The sequence below is a fragment of the Neofelis nebulosa genome, chromosome 15 (assembly GCF_028018385.1).
Source record: "Neofelis nebulosa isolate mNeoNeb1 chromosome 15, mNeoNeb1.pri, whole genome shotgun sequence".
NCBI classification, from domain to species: Eukaryota; Metazoa; Chordata; class Mammalia; order Carnivora; family Felidae; genus Neofelis; species Neofelis nebulosa.
The window spans coordinates 63651818-63670428 of NC_080796.1; the positions used below are offsets into that span (position 1 = coordinate 63651818).

At 39.6% G+C, this 18611-nt stretch overlaps 1 protein-coding gene across 3 annotated transcripts in view; it reads right to left on the reverse strand.

Moving 5' to 3' along the window:
• EPRS1 (glutamyl-prolyl-tRNA synthetase 1) overlaps positions 1-16342 on the reverse strand; it is a 72659-nt gene extending 56317 nt beyond the window's left edge. For 2 of the 3 annotated variants that reach the window (XM_058701758.1, XM_058701757.1), the window contains exons 1-6: positions 16164-16342; positions 12150-12234; positions 7963-8062; positions 6924-7080; positions 5267-5406; positions 3873-3967 (exon numbers count right to left, since the gene is read on the reverse strand). In XM_058701758.1, coding sequence (XP_058557741.1) covers positions 3873-3967; positions 5267-5406; positions 6924-7080; positions 7963-8062; positions 12150-12234; positions 16164-16209 — 623 coding nt within the window. In that variant the 5' untranslated portion in view covers positions 16210-16342. Of the gene's footprint in view, positions 1-3872; positions 3968-5266; positions 5407-6923; positions 7081-7962; positions 8063-12149; positions 12235-16163 lie in introns of those variants that run through there. The other variant, XM_058701759.1, reaches the window with a different exon arrangement.
• Between the last annotated feature and the right edge of the window lie 2269 nt (positions 16343-18611).

The following is an 18611-nucleotide window of genomic DNA, read 5'->3' on the forward strand; positions in this document are numbered from 1 at the left end:
CAGGAAGAAAAAGACACTACAACATTTATAAAGTCATCACAAGAAACAATTTCACATGGAACATCTCACAAAGAGACAAGTGATTTAGTCACGTTACCACCTTAAGGAGAATCTTTTTCTTTTTTACAGAGGAAATGAGTGGTCGTTTCGTTAGGGGAAACCTGCTTCCTGGAAAACGGTGTCCAGGGCTACACAGGAGGCTACATGGTGTCCAGGGCTACTCTGCACAGAGACCTGACTCTGCGGTGGACGGAGCACCCACCTCGTGCACGCCGGCGAGAGGCGCCTCTGAGATCGCCACTGCCACATGCTAACTCGTGGACGGACACGCGGGAATCGGGAAGCTGCAGAAGAGCCACTTATTCTCAAGGCTTCGATTCTCTCAAAAGCCAAAATACAAGGATTTCAACTAAAGGACTTGACAGGTCTCATCCAGGACCAACGCTCCATGAATCGCAATCTGTGAAAATACTATTCTGTTCCTATGGGCAGTTGGCAATTACAAGTAAAATATATCAGAGGCCCTGTTGATATAATATGTCACCATTTCCCTTGATCAGTGAAGTGGGTAAAAAGCAGTATCTTGTACCACTAACAATGAAAATACACTTTCCTGGGCAGCAAGCAGGGCATGAAGTGAGGAAGTTTAATAATCCGCTCACACGAACTTTTATTAGTTGCCACTGACAATGGTAGCCACCGTCCCCCTGTGCTAGTCTCCTAGTTTCTCGCCCACCTCTGATCTCAGCTGGGGTCAACAGGGGAGAGGGAAATACAACTCCTTGCATGTCTTCACACCAGTTTTTAAATCAATCCATGTTTTAGAAATTCACGCAGCATTCTAGATCAATGATTCAATGTTAAGAAGGATTTATATGCACCAGTTAATGCAGACAAGTACAAAGCAATGCATTTACGGCTATTCAAAACTTTCTATATAAAATAAAAGGCTGTCACTGGTATCCCAGATGAGATTCTAAAACAGAAAAAGGACATTAGTCAAAAACTAATGAAATCAAAAAAAGGTATGGAGTTTAGGTGTTAATAGTAATATACTGATATTGGTTCACCACTTGTGACAATGGTACCTTAGAGTAATGTTAAGATGTTAAGATCATGGACAACTGGGTACGGTATATGTGGGAACTTTCTGTACTATCTTTGCCACATTTCGGTAAATCTAAAACTATGCTAAAATAAAAGGTTTACCGAAAGTAAAATAAAACAAAGGACCGTGAGTTCCAAGAAAGAAACAGAAACACCTACTGCAGTTTTCATGGAAAGTGTTATACTTGTATCATGTTATACCTATCATTAAAAACAGGAAAAAAAAAGACAACTACTCATCACTGACTACCCATACTATATGATAGTTAATGTGCTAGGCTTTACACAAAAGAATTAATTTAAGAGGAATGAGGAAATCAAACCATTATCTTACACTTAAAGATATTATTTCTGGGGGCACCTCGGTGGCTCAGTAGGTTAAGCGTCCGACTTCGGCTCAGGTCATGATCTCACGGTTCGTGAGTTCCAGCCTTGCGTCAGGCTTTGTGCTGATTCAGATTCTGTGTTTCCCTCTGTCTCTGCCCCTCCCCCACTCGCACTCGGTCTCTCTCTCTCTCTCTCTCAAAAATAAAGATTAAAAAAACAAAATTAAAAAAAAAGTTTTAAAGATATTATTCTGAACCTGAAATAATGTGTGCAGTTCTAACAAGTCTAAATGTCAAGAAAGCTAACAAGACTATGAAATATTCACAAGGTAACTAAAATAGTAATCAGCTCAAGAAACAACCTAATTGGAATAGCTAAAAAAGTGAGATTCGCGCTATGTCACAGTTAGCACTTATGCTGAATAGGGCTTCTGCCACCCATAACAAACACAGGCAATAGAACTTTAAGTCAAATGGATTCTAGAACCAGATAGCACAGGTTTGAGTTTGGCAAATTACTAAAATGTTGAATGAATCAGTTTCCGAAACCATCTGTAAAATGGAGATGTTAACAGTGCTTTCTTCACAGGGCTGTGAGGATTAAAACGCTGTGTGTATAGTGTTTGATAGTACCTGTACATAACAGCTTCTATATATGTTAGCTAGGAATAAGAAAAAGGGCTGGGGTGCCTGGGTGGCTCAGGTGGTTAAGTGTCCAATTCTCAATTTCGGCTAAGGTCACGATCTTACTGTTTGTGAGTTTGAGCCCTGCATGGGGCTCTGTGCTGACAGTGCGGAGCCTGGATTCTCTCTCTCCGTCCACCCCTCCCCAGCTTGTGCCCTCTCTCTCTCTCTCAAAAATAAACCTTAAAAAAAAACAACAACAGAAAGAAACAGGGCTGAAGCCGTGCCTTCTGGCCCTTCATGAAAGACATAGAAAAAGAAAAAAGAAAAATTAAAGAATTCTTTAGCAGTATACGGGGATAGGACAAAAATTATGAATAAGAAAACAAAACAAAAACCCACCAAACAAAAAAGAAGATTCCCAAAATACCTGAACATTAATTTATATTCCAAATCCCAAAATTGTATTTGGCCAAGACTATGGTCTCTGAAATTGACATGACTTATGGCAGACAAATGTGTTTTACAGAGTAAATTATAAATGTGAGGCACTCACTATTCCAAGAAATGATGGTGACAAAAATATAAGAAGATTCTAAAAGGACAAATGTCCAAATGCTGTAGCTATAAACAGCCACTGCTTAGAAAGTGGCTTTTTATCAAACCATTAAAGTCACTCACTCCCAATGGGAAAGCATGACCTGTCGCAGTAAGCACACAGGAACAGAACACAGGGCCGCATGGACCCAAGATGTCAGTAGGAATTAAGTGTGTATGAGAAGTCTTATCTATGAGATTCCACTTAGTCAACTACCCATCGATCACTTAATGATTTAGTCTGTGAATTTTCCAAAATCCTTATTTCTCTTTCATCCCCTTCCATCAATCCTTTATTTTGACACCAAAATCAGCAAACTTAGAAAAGCAGAGAGAAAATGTAGAATTCTAAAACAGATTTTCTTGTCAGTGGTGCTTCTGAAAACTTTGTGGAGAACTCTTAAGAACAGCTAAAATAAAATGGATTTTTCCTTATCTGCCACTTTCTGTTATCTACACATTCCACTTACCACAAATGGGTAAGAAAATCTGAAATTAAGCAAAATTCTGGCATTAATAAGAGGTATTTTACTGTATTACTCACTATCACGGGAAAGGGGCTATCACAAAGCTTGTCCAGTATGCTCACAGAGGCTGGTGCAAAGGTGGACTCCCCCTGGCCTTGGGTAATGCTGGGCAAGGCCTGAGACAGCCCCAGGCTGGTGACCACCAGCCAGAACAGTCTTCTTCTCTACTGCACCCTTCAAATATTATTTTCTATTGGTGCCAAAAGTGAAAGGGGTTGGGAAACATGCTAACAACAGAAAGAATTCAATAAGAATAGGCTTCTCAGGATGCCATTTTCTTTATTTCGGAAAAAAGTAACTTAAAAATAATTCTACCATAACTTCTGCTCACCAAACGGACTGCTCAGGATACAAAACAAATCCCTATTAAATGAGAACCTAAAAATCTCAAAATGTAAATAAAACTTAAGGGTTTCTATTTATGGAAAGTTTCCTATTTATAATTAAAATTCCATCTGGGGTAAAATAACAATGTTGTCTAATTGCTTTAAAAAGCTAAAACTACAAATTCAATACATTAACATTAATTATAATAGACTTAAATGTTCAGAAATTTGACCCCCCCCCCCACAATTAAAACCTTACTTATTTTCTTCCATATTAGTAATCTAGTAATATTAAAAGCATTTAATGGTCTTTAAGCTTTTCCATTAAATATATTTCATTGTAATTACAAGTTACATTTTCTTACCCACTAGCCTCTGGAGGAAATCTGACAGTAACCTTTCCCATCTCAGCACCTGGAAGCTCAACAAATTTCCCAACATCTTGCTTTTTCTCAGATGTCTGAAAAGCAGAAGAAAAACAACATATAAAATAGTTACATCGTTAAATGTTTAAGAATACACTCATTCAACAAATACTCAATACCCACTATGTGCCAGGCATGGTTACAAGACAAATGATGACTAGAACGTCATCCTTGCACTTAAGGACCCCAAATCTTGTGAAGGACATAAATAAAACTAAACACTGGCAACAGACCATACATATGTATGTATAGAATGCGTTACAGCAGTGAGTTGAAGTTAACCAACAACATCTAGGGTCATCAGGAAAAGCTTAAAAGGAGGTAAGAACCAAGCTGGACCTTAAAAAGTACGTGGAGATACATCAGATGCAGAATGTAGAAGGTATTCATTCTAAGAAAAGGGGGAACAGCACACAAAGGTAAGGTAAGACACAAAGACAATGCAATGTCTATGAAAAGTTAGAAATACATGGGGTGGGTAAATAAGCAAAGAAGCTGAAGCTGTTGACAAGGTCCAAAACACAAAGCCTCTTATGAACTTGCTTTTAGGTTTTAGGCAATGAGGAAATCTCAGGGGGTAATGGGACCATTTATTTGTACTTTCTAAAATGATACCCAGCCCAGTGCAGAAGCTGAACTAGAAAAGAGACCTTTGATGAGATTATGGTATTAAATCAACAGGGGGTAATGAGGCCTCAATAAAAATCAAAAGCAGTGGAGACAGAAAACATAGATATGAGAACACAACTCGTTGATTGATTTCATGGGAAAAAAATGGTGAAGGATGAATGAAGATTTTTAGCCAAAACAGCTGAGTGGACTGTGGTGTCTTTACCCAAGCAGACAGTAGTTTTCAAATTTTACTGTGCCAGAAAATCTTTAAACTTTACTATACATGCCTAATATGTTAAACAGATGACAGTACAGAGACCTTGGGAAGAGAATCTTTTCTACTGTACTCTACGTCACACATCCTAGAGAATCAACAAAAAGGCTCTGCAGAAGCCTAGGACTCAATGGTTAAAAATCAACAAACAGGAGAGAGTCAGGAGGAAGAAAATACGGTACAGCTATAAAAAGGAGGTTTTAGTTACTTGGAGTTTGGATTTCCTAAGGGACATACACCAGATGACCATAATATTTTAGACATATAATTACAAAGATTAGGCTTTATGTAGTTAAATAATTAAAGGTAAGTCAAAACTTTATAATAGCCTTGGCAGATTTTTCCAAGAAGATCCTTTTTCATGGATGGAAAGGGGAAAAAAAAACAAACTATTAGTAGGAATAATTTTCTTTTCAGATCTACAGTCTCAGCATTAAAAATGGCTCACCACTTTAGCTTTGGTCGTTGAAACGTTCCACTTGGTACCTACGGACTGGAAGGCCTGGTGGGCTTCAAGGAAGCCAAACCAGCGTTTGACATGCACTGGAGTTTTGCTCTGTTTCAACTGTTCCTGCCACGCCGGATTTCCTGTTAGCAAACATAATTTTAAAACCATTCAATAAATCTGCGACTTTGAAAGCAAAGTTCTAGATGTAGTTAATTTAAATAAACAAGATGGCTTAAAGTTGTTCTTCTATAGGGGCGCCTGGCTGGCTCAGTCGGTGGAGCATGTGACTCTTAACCTCAGGGTCTTGAGTTCAAGCCCCCTGTTGAGTGTGGAGTCTACTTACTAAAAAAAAAAAAAAAAAAAAAAAAAAAGGTACACTTCCAAAATGAAACATTTTAAATCTAGACACACATTGCAATGTTTTCATGTAATTCTTTAACATACTTTACAGAATTCACAAAAGGTAATTAAAACTATTTCTGCAGTTCAACTCAATGAAATGAATACTAAATCCTGCTCTCACCACCACCACACACCCACTGTAAGGCCAATGCCACACTTTTTTTTTTTTTTTTTAAAGTTTATTTGAGGGGAGGGAGAGAGAAAATCCCAAGCAGGCTCTGCCCTGTCAGGGCACAGCCTGACGACACAGGGCTCAATCTCAAGAACTGTGAGATCATGACCACAGCCCAAACCAAGAGTGGGTCACTTAACTGACTGAACCACCCAGGCACCCCAACCAATGCTACATTTCGTAGATAAGGAAAAACTTTAAGTAGATCCACTAGAAAACAAAATAGAAATCAAGATCAAGAAGTAGCTCATCTCTTCAGATGTAACATCAAAAGTAGGCACTGAAGGAAAATTTAATTAACATCACAAAGCTACATCCTTAAGATATTATCTTCCTTTTCACACATATTAAGTCAGAAATAAAAAAAAGACAACAATGTCAAACCTATACATGAAAACATTTAATTAGAAAAGGACTTCATTTTATGTTGGTTATTTTAATAACAATTTAATTGAATTTGGAGGCAAGTTTTAGCCACAAAAATATTACACATAATGTAAAAAATGCCACATAATGCAGAATTAAAGAATGATAAAACCTTCTGGCGTATTTGCTTCTATTTTTTTTTTTTTAAAGAAAATAACAAAATTCAAGTCCCCTTTATACCTCTCATCAATCCCATAATCTTACCCTGTTACAAACTAGTCACAGAAGAGCAGATCAGTGACCCCCCAAGAGAAACAACTCCAGATTACCCCCCAAACACATATACACCCATAATCAGAGACAACAATGCCTGGAGTAAAGGAATGGCTGAGACAGGAGAGGTGCTGACATAAATGGGATGAGGGCTTCTTTAGCAGGGCCAAGGTCAGCTTCATAGGCAGCAGGGAGATGGATTAGTAAGAAAGATGACCTCTAGGGACAGCAAAGGATAGGGAATCCCTGTGACTTGACCAGCATAAAATAGCAGGTGGTCATTCCTTTGCAAGGAAGTCCTAAGTGACTCTTTCTATGTGGGTATGTTTCTGTGTATGCACATGTATATGTATGTATATATTCACATATGCAGAAATATGTACACTTCTTACCCATCAAAATATCAATTAAAATAGAACAACCTTCAGGAAGAATAATTGATACCTTTTAGGGTAGCCCAAACACATAAATCTGCTAAGCTCAAGGAATTTCCAACTAAGTATGTTCTCAGAGACAGGCAATGATTGAGCTCGTTGATTGCAGAAGTAAACAAATTACATGAAGACAATTTTGTGGCACTAAACTCCAGCCAGTGATCAATCTGTGAACATAAAAGATGGAAAATAAATGCACACCACGGTTTAGATTTAAACAAACAAATGGCCTTAGTTAGAAACATGCCTATCTTATCTCCAATTACAGAATCTGCCATTATGTGGATTTAATTCTGGTTGCCTGGGATCTAAATTGGCATTAAAATAAACAAATTTCATTCATTCATTTTTCATTTTAATTTCATTCACTTTTCTGTTTTTTCTTTTTGCAGGGGTGTGGAGGGGCACTTCAAGGAAGAAAAAGATTTGAAAACTGGCAGCAGCAGGAAGGAATAACCAACTTGATCAAAACCGGCAGGTGATTATCCACCTGCAAAATTTAAAAGTAAATTCTTAGGAAACTATTCTTTGTATTTCAAATTTTGCAAACTTAGGAAAATTAGAGCTGACTACAAACAAAGAGAAAAGCATCTAAACAACTGTACAGGAAGTTAATCTACTGTTGCTATAATTAATCAAAGTATATACCTAGAAAGGAAAAGAGAATCCAAACTATGTGTGTGACCCTGGGAAAACCTCGTAATTTTCTAGCCCTGCTGCCTCATCTGTAACGTTAAGGGAGTTGCAGGAGATGATCTATACAGTTACATCCAGGTATGAAATTTTGGGACTCTATGAAGAAGACCGCACTCACTAACCCAACAGGACTGCTGGTGGGGATTAAAAGTTGAAATTTAGGAGCTAGGAAGTTTTTTCCTGAAAATAAAAATAAGATGAGAATTCCTTAGCTAGGTCTGTAACTAAAACTCCATCAATAACCTTAAATAGAATAATCATACATAAGTCAACAATAAAATGAAGTTCTCAAAAGAATAGAAGTATAAATCAAAACAAAAGAAAACAAACCCAAGGAAGTGTTCCTTCCTTACCTCAGTATGTTCCAGCAGGTTCGAGCCATAGAGCCTAGCTGTAGTTGCAACTCGAGCCAAGTAGCGAAGTATGGAATTTATGTCTGTGAATACCACATTTCTAGAATACAAGCAGGAGATAAAATATTATCATAGCTCTAGCAAATCAGTAGGAGTCATGAGACTTACGAAGAACTGTAAAAATAGAACCCTTACATTTACCATGTATTTTCTACTACAGTTTAAAAAAAATCTGCCTAAAAAAAAACAATCTGCCTAATTCATTCTTTACTGTTTCTATCAAATTCCAATATGTTCTGAATGTTCAGTTAAATCTGACAATTCAGGGGCGCCTGGGTGGCTCAGTCGGCTAAGCGTCCGACTTCAGCTCAGGTCACGATCTCACCATCCGTGAGTTCGAGCCCCGCGTCGGGCTCTGGGCTGATGGCTCAGAGCCTGGAGCCTGCTTCTGATTCTGTGTCTCCCTCTCTCTCTGCCCCTCCCCTGTTCATGCTCTGTCTCTCTCTGTCTCAAAAATAAATAAACGTTAAAAAAAAATTTTTAAAAATCTGACAATTCAGTTAAGAGTGGACTATCTACACTGCTTTGTCCTTCTAACTATTGTCTATTCAGTGGTGAAAATATGAAAATATAATTGGGGTATCAAGAGTAACTGATGTAAAATAAATCAAGGCAGAGAAGTCAAGGATATACAGTCATAAAGATGCTAGTTGTATCAACTTCCAAGTAAAGATGACAGATCAAACCATATAAAAACTGTTCTGTAAAAATTATTTTTTAAAAAGACACACACCCATGGGAAAAAGAGACTAAGGAAAAGAATAACAAAAACTCAGAACCTAGAGAGATGAATTTAACAGGTCTGAAAAAACCAAATCTTAAGCAGACAGTGGACAAAGCTGAAAACCAACCTAACTTCAATTTTAGAATCCACAAAAGACTTAGGAATGGAAATAAGAATGAACTGGGGCTAAAATTAGGAGGGCTGGTAAAAAGTCTATTTAAGAATCACTTGGAGGACACACGGGTGGCTCAGTTAAGTGTCCAATTCTTGATTTTGGCTCAGGTCATGATCTCATGGTTCATGGGGTCAAGCTCCAATTCAGGCCCTGCACGGACAGCCCAGAGCCTGCTTGGGATTCTCTCTCTCCCTCTCCCTCTGCCCCTCCCCCACTTGCGCGCGCACGCGCGCGCGCGCGCGCACACACACACACACACTCTCTCACAATAAATAAATAAACATTAAAAAAAGAGAATCAGCTGGAAATAGATACCATCAAACCCTATTCTGCACAGCTGGGCTGCTTCTCTTATTCAATCTTGGCAAAAACTGGAGGTTTATTCTCTAAGCACTAAAACAGAGGGTCTCTCAACTGGCGGAAATTGGTCACTGCTGAGTTGGTTTATGCAAGTAACTGGGTAAATGAATATACATATACTAGATGCTGAGATCTTTAGCCTTCTTCCCTCTCTCAGCTCCCAAAATATTCTGGTATGAACTCTTTACCTTCTAAACAAGAGACTGAAAGTCTTCATTGAATAATCTGATCAGCTTAAGAAGAAATAACTAAGGATACTAACATCAGAAGTTTCCACTAAATAAACTGCTCAATCAGACCAAAGTATGCTCAGAGCTGACAAGCCCACCCTTGAGGTCAGAATTTGCAAACAGCTTTAAATTCCTACCAAAATCTAAGAAGGTCATCAGGAATTACCAAATATTTGAAGAAATAAGCACACAGTAAAATGCAACCTGGACAAATTAGGAAAAAGAAAACGAAACAATATATTGCAATCATAAAATAACAAGATACTGTTAAGAGAAGTACCCAAAAAATAAAAAACAGCTCTTAGATACTAAAAATATAGTAGCAAAAATAGAAAAAACTCAATAGAAAAAATGGGATGATAAAGTTGAAGAACACTCCAGAAAGTAAAAAGAAAAAAATAGATGGAAAGTGAAGGTGATACTTAATCCTAATATCCATATAAAGAACAGAAAATGGAGGAGAAAATCATCAAAAATTTTTAAACATTTTCCAAAACAGAAGGATTTCCATTCCACATTTAAAAGAGACCAAGCACCCAGTGGAAGAGATTTTTTAAAAGGCCCACACGGGGCACGTGGCTGGCTCAGTCGGTAGAACATGTGACTTAATCTCATGGTTGTGAGTTCGAGCCCCAGGTTGGGGGTAGTGATTACTTTAACATCTTAACAAAAAAAACCAGACCCACACTAAAGCATATCACTGTGAAATTTCAGAATACTGAATCACCAGAAAATATTCCTGCAAATTCCTAAAGTCACACAGAACAGATCAGGAATCAGACAGGCTTCAAAAGAGAACAAAGCAAACAATTATTCCATGGAAAAGTAAAAGTTGTACACAAAAAGTAATCATAGTATGTGGCTCAGCAGTAAGTAAAACTTACTAGGTCATTACAGTGAAAGGTGACCTAATGAAAATTACGATACAACTACACTGGGAGGAAGGACGAGAGGGGAGTGGAAGAGTGTGTTTGAGTATGTGTTTTTGTGTATCTTGCCCCTTTCCCAAAATAAGTCTTTCTGTCAGTTTATTATGAACCTTTCAACACTTTTCAAATCTGCACCTTGCTGGAGAATATCCTTGAAATTTTCTTTCAATTTGGTCTAGATTCTACTATCTGGTGAAATACTGTTAAAAGAATCTGAAACCAGGTTGTGTCCATTTCTTAGTTTCATTAAACAAAAATTAAAGAGAATAATATCTCCCTTTCCAGTTCTTTTTATTCTTTCCAGTGGGTTCCAAAAGAAAGATGTTTAATCTTCCATATATCCCAGGATGCAAATGATTCACTTTAATCAAGAACATACAGTATATGCTCATTGTAGAAAACTTGGAAAACAGAGAAGGAAAAAAAAAAACCCAAACACCCATCATTCCATCACCCAGAAACAGACACCACTAAAAGTGCTGCACACTTCTCAAACATATTTTTCTATGCAAATATGTGATTTTATCTTTACGTTCTGTTTTTTTAATAAACATTATATTGTAAATATAACCCATCACTAAAAGTTTTTCATAAGCTTTTTCACAGATGCCTAACATTCCATGCTGTGGATTTACCGTATTTATTTATTTGCTATTACTACTAATTTTGAATATTTCCAATTTTCTACCAGAATAAATCACAGTAGAATTAAAAACCCTTATGTATAGGGGCACCTGGGTGGCTCAGTCAGTTAAGCATCTGACTTTGGCTCAGGTCGTGATCTCACGGCTCATGGGTTCAATCCCCGCATTGTCATGTCAGCTGTGCTGACAGCTCAGAGCCTGGAGCCTGCTTCGGAATTCTCTCTGCCCCTCCCCCACTCCCCCACTCTGTCTCTCAAAAATAGACAATCATTAAAAATTCTTCACTCTTGGGGCGCCTGGGTGCCGCAGTCGGTTAAGCGTCCGACTTCAGCCAGGTCACGATCTCGCGGTCCGTGAGTTCGAGCCCCGCGTCAGGCTCTAGGCTGATGGCTCAGAGCCTGGAGCCTGTTTCTGATTCTGTGTCTCCCTCTCTCTCTGACCCTCCCCCGTTCATGCTCTGTCTCTCTCTGTCCCAAAAATAAATAAATAAATAAATAAATAAATAAATAAATAAATAAATAAATAAATAAAATATTCTTCACTCTTAAAAAAAACCTCATGTGGGGCGCCTGGGTGGCGCAGTCGGTTAAGCGTCCGACTTCAGCCAGGTCACGATCTCGCGGTCCGTGAGTTCGAGCCCCGCGTCAGGCTCTGGGCTGATGGCTCGGAGCCTGGAGCCTGTTTCCGATTCTGTGTCTCCCTCTCTCTCTGCCCCTCCCCCGTTCATGCTCTGTCTCTCTCTGTCCCAAAAATAAAAAATAAAAAACATTAAAAAAAAAAAAAAAAAAAATTAAAAAAAAAAAAAAAAAAAAAAAAAAAACAAAAAAACACCTCATGTATAAATCTTTCTGTACATTTCTACTTTCTTTTAGATTACAAGTGGGATCAGATACCTTACTGACAAATATGTGTCTCTGGATATACTTCTTTTAAGAATGAAGAATAGCAGACTTCTTTCTAGGGACAATCTACCAACTAGCAAGTAAAACAAGCACACAACATTGAATTCTGAATATTTCAAAAAATGCTGTTCAGTACTGAAAACAGAGATATAAAAGTACTTACTCAGACACATGAAGAATATTCTCTTTCCCTTCTTCAACAGAAATGCTGACATTGTCTTTCACATGTTCTACAGCCAACAAAGCTCCTAAAAATAATGACATGAAAAGATTTTTCTTTATAAACTTGAATCATAAAGCAGTAAGAATGACTCAACAAACCAGTGTTAAGTCCTACAAGGAGTAAACTTTTTTCCTAATGGTCTATAAACAGAAAGTATGGTCTTCTGGTCTTGGGGAAATATTACATCAGAAATTATTCATTGGCACAGTCCAACTGCTTTTGAATATGTTCAGCTTCCAGTTAAGGACACTGAAATTAATCTTTTCCTACCTCAGAAGACAAGAAGAAATGAGAATAGCGCCTTCTATAAAAACTATTGTTAATAACATTTCAGTGATTACTATGTGGTGGACACTGCGCTAAATGCTTTACAGTCATCGGAATTTTCAATCTTTATGGTAACCTTAAGAGGTGGTCACCTTTATCTCCATTTTACAGAGGAGGAAACTGGGCTCGGAAGGATTAAATAATGAACCCAAGTTCTTGACTAAATATGTGCCACTCGGGAATTGAATGCAGGTCTAAGGCAGTCCAGAATTCAAACTCTAAAACACGGTGTAATCTGCCTCTCAATACCTATTAAATATCCTAAATTGACTCATTTAGTCCTATAAGTTTGGATAACATGGGCCACCAACACCCAGATACTGATTTCTAAATATCATGCTCTACTGGAAACAGGGCTGCGGCAGGGAAGGTACGAGATAACCCTGGAAAATCCTGTGCTAGAAAGCAAGTACACAAATAGATATGCCAAAAGGACACAGAGGCCAGCTTGGAGGGGCTCCCACTGGCAAACAGTAGCAATGTAACCACTAAAGTAAATAATACAAGTTTTACTGTATTCATACAATGAAATCCTAAATGGCAAATAAAAAGCATGAAGTACTGTTACAGGCGGCAGGATAGATGAATCCCAAAGCATTATCCTATGTACAAAAGAATATATATGATATAGTTCAGTGTATATGTAATTCTAGAAAAAGACAACAGTGATAGAAAACAGATCAGTGACTATCAGGGACGAGAGATAGGGAAGGGAAACTCACTGCAAAGGGGCATAAAGGTACTTTCCGAAATCAGAGAAATATTCTCTATCATTATTGTGGTGGTTACTGTATGTTACTTGTCAATTTTAAATTGGCAAAGTTTAGTATATGCATGTTGTAAGTCAATAAAATGGATTTCAAAAAATAAAAATTTTAAATTAAAAGAATAAAAGTAAATAACACAGATTATAAGTTTTGAGTACATTTTGTTATGAATTTTTTTTAATGGGAAAGAAAAATATCTTCTGACACAAAAATGCCAACTAATACATGTAGAAAGAACAGCAGAATTGGAAGGTCACCTTTGGCACCTTCTTCATCATAATCAAGTTGGGAAGGAAGCATCAATGGATGATGAAACCAGTAAGTGAAGGTTTGAGCAGGATGTTTACATGGTCCCAAAGCATTCAAAATGCCTTTTAAATGCAAAGGGAAAACTTTCCAGTGCGAAAAGCTGGCTGACACCATCTTAAGTAACTGAGATCAGATCACTGGTAATGGGAAAAATCAACTTCATGCACCAATTAATGGGTGGAAATGAAGAACACTGAATCACTTCTGTGCTACTCTTGCCAAAGATGTGTAGCTGAATCTAGCCACAAGGAAACATCAAACAATCTGATCAGGGGACATTCTTCAAGTAATTGGTCTTCAGCCTTCACAGAGGTCAAAGCTAAGAAAGTCAAGGAAAGACTAAGACTATATATTCCAGATTGAAAGAAACCGCAGAGACATGACAACTAGGTGCAAAGCATGATTCTGGATTTTGATTCCTGCACTATGGAGAGTACTGCTGGAACAACTGGTGTTGGAATATGAATGAACAGGGTCTGTGCATTAAATGGAAGAATGATATCAATGTGTACTTCCTGATTTTGATGTTCCTGTCAGGTCACAAAGTTTTTCCTCACTTGAGAGAGCACTACACTGGCATATTCTGGATGCTGAAGCATCATTATCTGCAGTGTGCTCTCCAGTGGTACAAGGGGAAAAGCATTTTGTTCTATTCTTGTACCTTGAAGTTTGAAGTTATCTTAACATTAAAACTTCACATGCTGAACGCATATAAAATAGGGAAATAACAATAATGCAATCTGTTTTCTAAATGTTTCATCTAATTTTACTGATTTAAAGGTAAGATGTATTTTAATTAAGCAATGTGAAGAATTAAAAACAAAAAAGGAGAGAAGCAAATATATATTCGATAACTGGTCTACCGTTCAAAATGACAATAATTTTTTTTAAGATTCTCTTCCAGAATTAAGTCAGAATGTGATTCTGAGTTCTACAATTCACTAAGGAAACAGGTCTATCACCTTCAAGGTGATTTTCTAAGTAACATTAGTAAAAACTACAGCTAGAAAATACATAAATTGTGTTAGGAATTTTACCTACAGTCTCATGTAATTCTGGCAACCAACCCTATGTGGAAGATACTATTCCTCTTAATCAAGGAAACTGTAGGAGAAGCCAAACAAGGAACTTGCCAATGTTCCACAACTAGTAAGTGGCAGCCAGGATTGGACCTAAGTCTCCAGGAAGCAAATGTCTTTGCTCTTAACCATGAGACCACACTGTCTAGTGCTTTCCAGCCCAAAAAGCAAAACCCATTTCTTCCGGAGTTCATGGATTAGGGTGAGGTTAGCCCATAATTACTGGAACCAATAGGTTCAAACACCAGCATTTTTAAAGTACTTAAAATGGCAATTGTGGGTTTTGTTCCAAAAGACTCAGAATGCCACCAAAGCTGAAAATGTAGCGAATAATTCTGTCAACTGTATGTGGTCAACTGCATCTAAAGATCGGCACTTCTCCCACATTAGTAAAGTATCTGTGAGTCTAGACTATATAAACACATTACCAAATAGGAGATTAATAAACCACTTAAATTCTTTTGTGTAATTTTCCAAAGTAATAAAAAAGCAGAAATTCCAAGCTGTCTATCTACAATAACCTCAGCCACAAAAAAAAAAGCAATTCCAAATAGAACTTAAGATGTATTAGGTGTACGGAAACCAATATGACAATAAATTTCATATAGTGAGAAAAAAATCCCTATCTAAAATAAGTGCCTATGAATAAGAAAAGTATTTACAACTGAATTCAAATAATATACTTCCTTTGATAATATTTAAAATGACTTCACAATATATCACATACTATGTTAAATGCAAAAAATAATTCTGTAAATAAAACTCTAGGCAGTTAAAAAAAAAAAAAAAGATGTATTGGGAAGGTGACAGATCCGATGTTTATTCTGGCCTTGACTACATCCATAGGGATGTGTGTGGTAAAGCAACCCGATCAGTCCGCAGTATACTTGAGTGTTCCAGCAATTACCATGCCACCATTAATTAAAAACAAGTGCAACCTCAGTTTTAATACAACCTCAGCTACTACGATCGTCTGCCTGGTTCCCTTTGAATCCAATAAAACATAAAGTAGTGAAGTGGCCTGAAGATCTTTTCTGAGACGAGGGAGGAAAGGAGACGGAAGGGGGATATGCTACAAGAGAGGCGAAGATAATGGGATTTTAACTTTCAAAATGATATTTCTACGAGCAGTTCTAGGTCTCTAGGGAAAGCCACTTCAAAAAGGGAGAGGGGAGCTGGCTGAGAGTCATCCCTCTTAGAGAAAAGGACCGAGGCTGAGCGAGTGTCGCCCTGCCCGGGCTCACACCACGCCTCCCTCCACGCCCGAGTAAACCGTCTCCGGGAGCAGATCCACACGCCAAGGACGGAAAACGTGGGCCGCGCTGCTTACTCCGTGTACAGTTTCGGGGAGACGGCAGGCCTAATCCCACACCGCGACCGCCACTGCGCAACGCCGGGCGCGGCGACCTTCCCTGCCCCGCACCCTCCCCGGCTGATGCAACCCACTTAGGTCGGCGGCCTCGGTCCCTTACCCAGCGGAGGGTCTCCTGCATTTACGGTCAGACAGAGCGTCGCCATCCCCGCCGGTCTGCGGCTCTACCTGTCAGTGCGCCTGCCTGGCCGTCAGAACCACCCCGAACCCCACGAAAGCGAGAAGCTGCAACGTGTGCACGCGCCTGACGCTGCCGCAGCCTTCGCCCCTCCCCTGCGTCGTGGCTGCCGCCGTCTCCGCGCACACCGTGATGCGTCATCGCCGCGCGCCGTCTCCGCCCCGCCGCGGGCCCCGTGGTCTTCGACCCCGCCCCTCTGCTTCAGAGGGAAGGAGGGCCTAGAGGCGTTTCGCGCGGCCAACGGAGGGTGCTGAGGCGAACGAGTCTTTATGACCCTTCGCAAAGCGAGGAGAGCAGGTGTGAGAGCGTTTCCGAGGTGTGAGGGCTTGCACGTGAGCCACAAAACGGAACACGCCAGGGGAGCGGTGTGTTGTTGATGGGCACTGTGTGTTTAGAAACACTGACAAGTCGTGGAACCACGCACCCTGCACATCAAACCATGGTTACACTGGGGATGGGGGGAGCTTTTCTGATTTTCCGCATTTTTCAAAAGAAGAATGCATTTCCAAGAGTTACTTTCATATTTGAAAATAATGCTTAAAAAGAAAGGATTTATTTGTAAAAGGCGTTACTAAAAGCCAGTGCCCGCGTTTGTCTTGGCTTTGTTTGCCTGGACGCGGATTTCTCCTCTACACCCCGTGGGAAGGGGTGGGGGTAGAGGTAGGGGCATGTGTGTGCGTGTGTGTACTCCCAGGGCTGGTATTCGAGCCAAGGGGTCAAGAATTGATTCCAAAAAAATATCTCAACCTCATCACCCCACCAGTACCACCACCAATACATGCCTCCACGTGTTCTCAAGTGGGGGTGGCATTAAGTGGGGCCACTTGGTGCTATTCAACTGGAGCCTGGGGTGGTCAAAGGTGCAGAAGGGCTTCACTCACCTGATGCCTGAGGTGGGAAGTCTGGAAGCCTAGGCTCAGCTGGACCCCACCCGTCTCCATAGGTCCTCTCCATGTGAAGCCTCCAGCAGGGGAGTAAGACTTCTTACAGGGTATCTCAGTATCAGGAAAGTGAAGGTTCCCAAAGACCAAGATGAAAACTGCTAGGGTCCTCCTGATCTAGCTTTGGAAGTCACATAGCGTCACTTTTGGGCCACTTGATTGGTGACCAGTGAATCACAGGGCCCACCTGGATACAAAAGAAGGGACTACACAAAAGCATCAATACGAGGAGGTATGGTTCACTGGGGTCTGTAGTAGATTTCTTGTGTCTCCCAAGAAAAGGCCAAGTCCTGGCCCTCAGTCCCTCTAAATGTGACTATTTGGAAACAGAGTCTTTGCATATGTAATGAAGTTAAGGATATTAAGATGACATCATCTTAGAAGGAGAGGGAAATTTGACACACTTTAATGAAGTCACAGAGACACAAAAGGAAGGGCTCCAATGGGTCAGGTTGAAAGTCAGGATGTCTGCATCACCAATTTCAAAATCTTCTTACTGAATCAGAGAAACCCACTGATGCATAATGAACTGAACATCACCACCAATAGGCTCTATGGAAAAATGATGCATCAGTTTCTTCAGGACTTGGATAAAGTTAACAAACTGTACCTAGCCAGTGTGGGTTCTGCTGATTAGGTAAATGCTGCTGAGGAACGTAAAGAAGGTTCATTCCTCAGTGAAAAGCCAAACAAATGAAGAACATCAAGGACTGTTTCCCAGTGGCTCTCTTAGCAAATCTGTTGTGCTAATCTTAGCAAATCTGGTTCTGGTGGACACAGTCTATTTCAAAGAGCAGTGGGACCAGGAATTTGATAAAGAACGTACTGAAGAGGGAGAATTTGGACTGAACAAGAATATGAGCAGAGCTGAGCAAGGTCTTTAATTCTGCCTTCCTTAAGGATGTGCAAGCCAAGATTCTGAAATGCCATAAAAAGGCAAGCATGGCTTTGCTGATCTAAGCACGATTGATCATGCGGATCTAAGGAGGATTTTGCTGCTGCCAAATGAAGTAAATGGTCTGCAGAAGCTTGAAGATAAACTCACTCCTGAAAAATTGATAGCCTGGGCAACTTACAGAATGTGAGCAAGAGTGATGTAGATTTGTACTTATGTCAGTTCAAAGCGGAAGAGAGCTCTGGTATCAAGGCCATGCTGGGAGCCATGGGAATAGTGGATGCTTTCAGTCAACAGAGCATGATCAGGAGCCAGGGTGTTGAGGTGTCTAAAGTCCTACACAAGTCCCTTGTGGAGGTGGCTGAGCAAGGCACAGAATCTGCAGCTGCCACTGGCATGGAAACTTCCGACGTCATTGCCCTTTTATGAAAATTTCCATTGCGATCACCCTTTTCTGTTCTTTGAGCACATTAAAACCAACGGCATCTTTTTCTTTGGCAGAGCCTCCCCTCCCTAGATGCTGTCAGCCGGTCA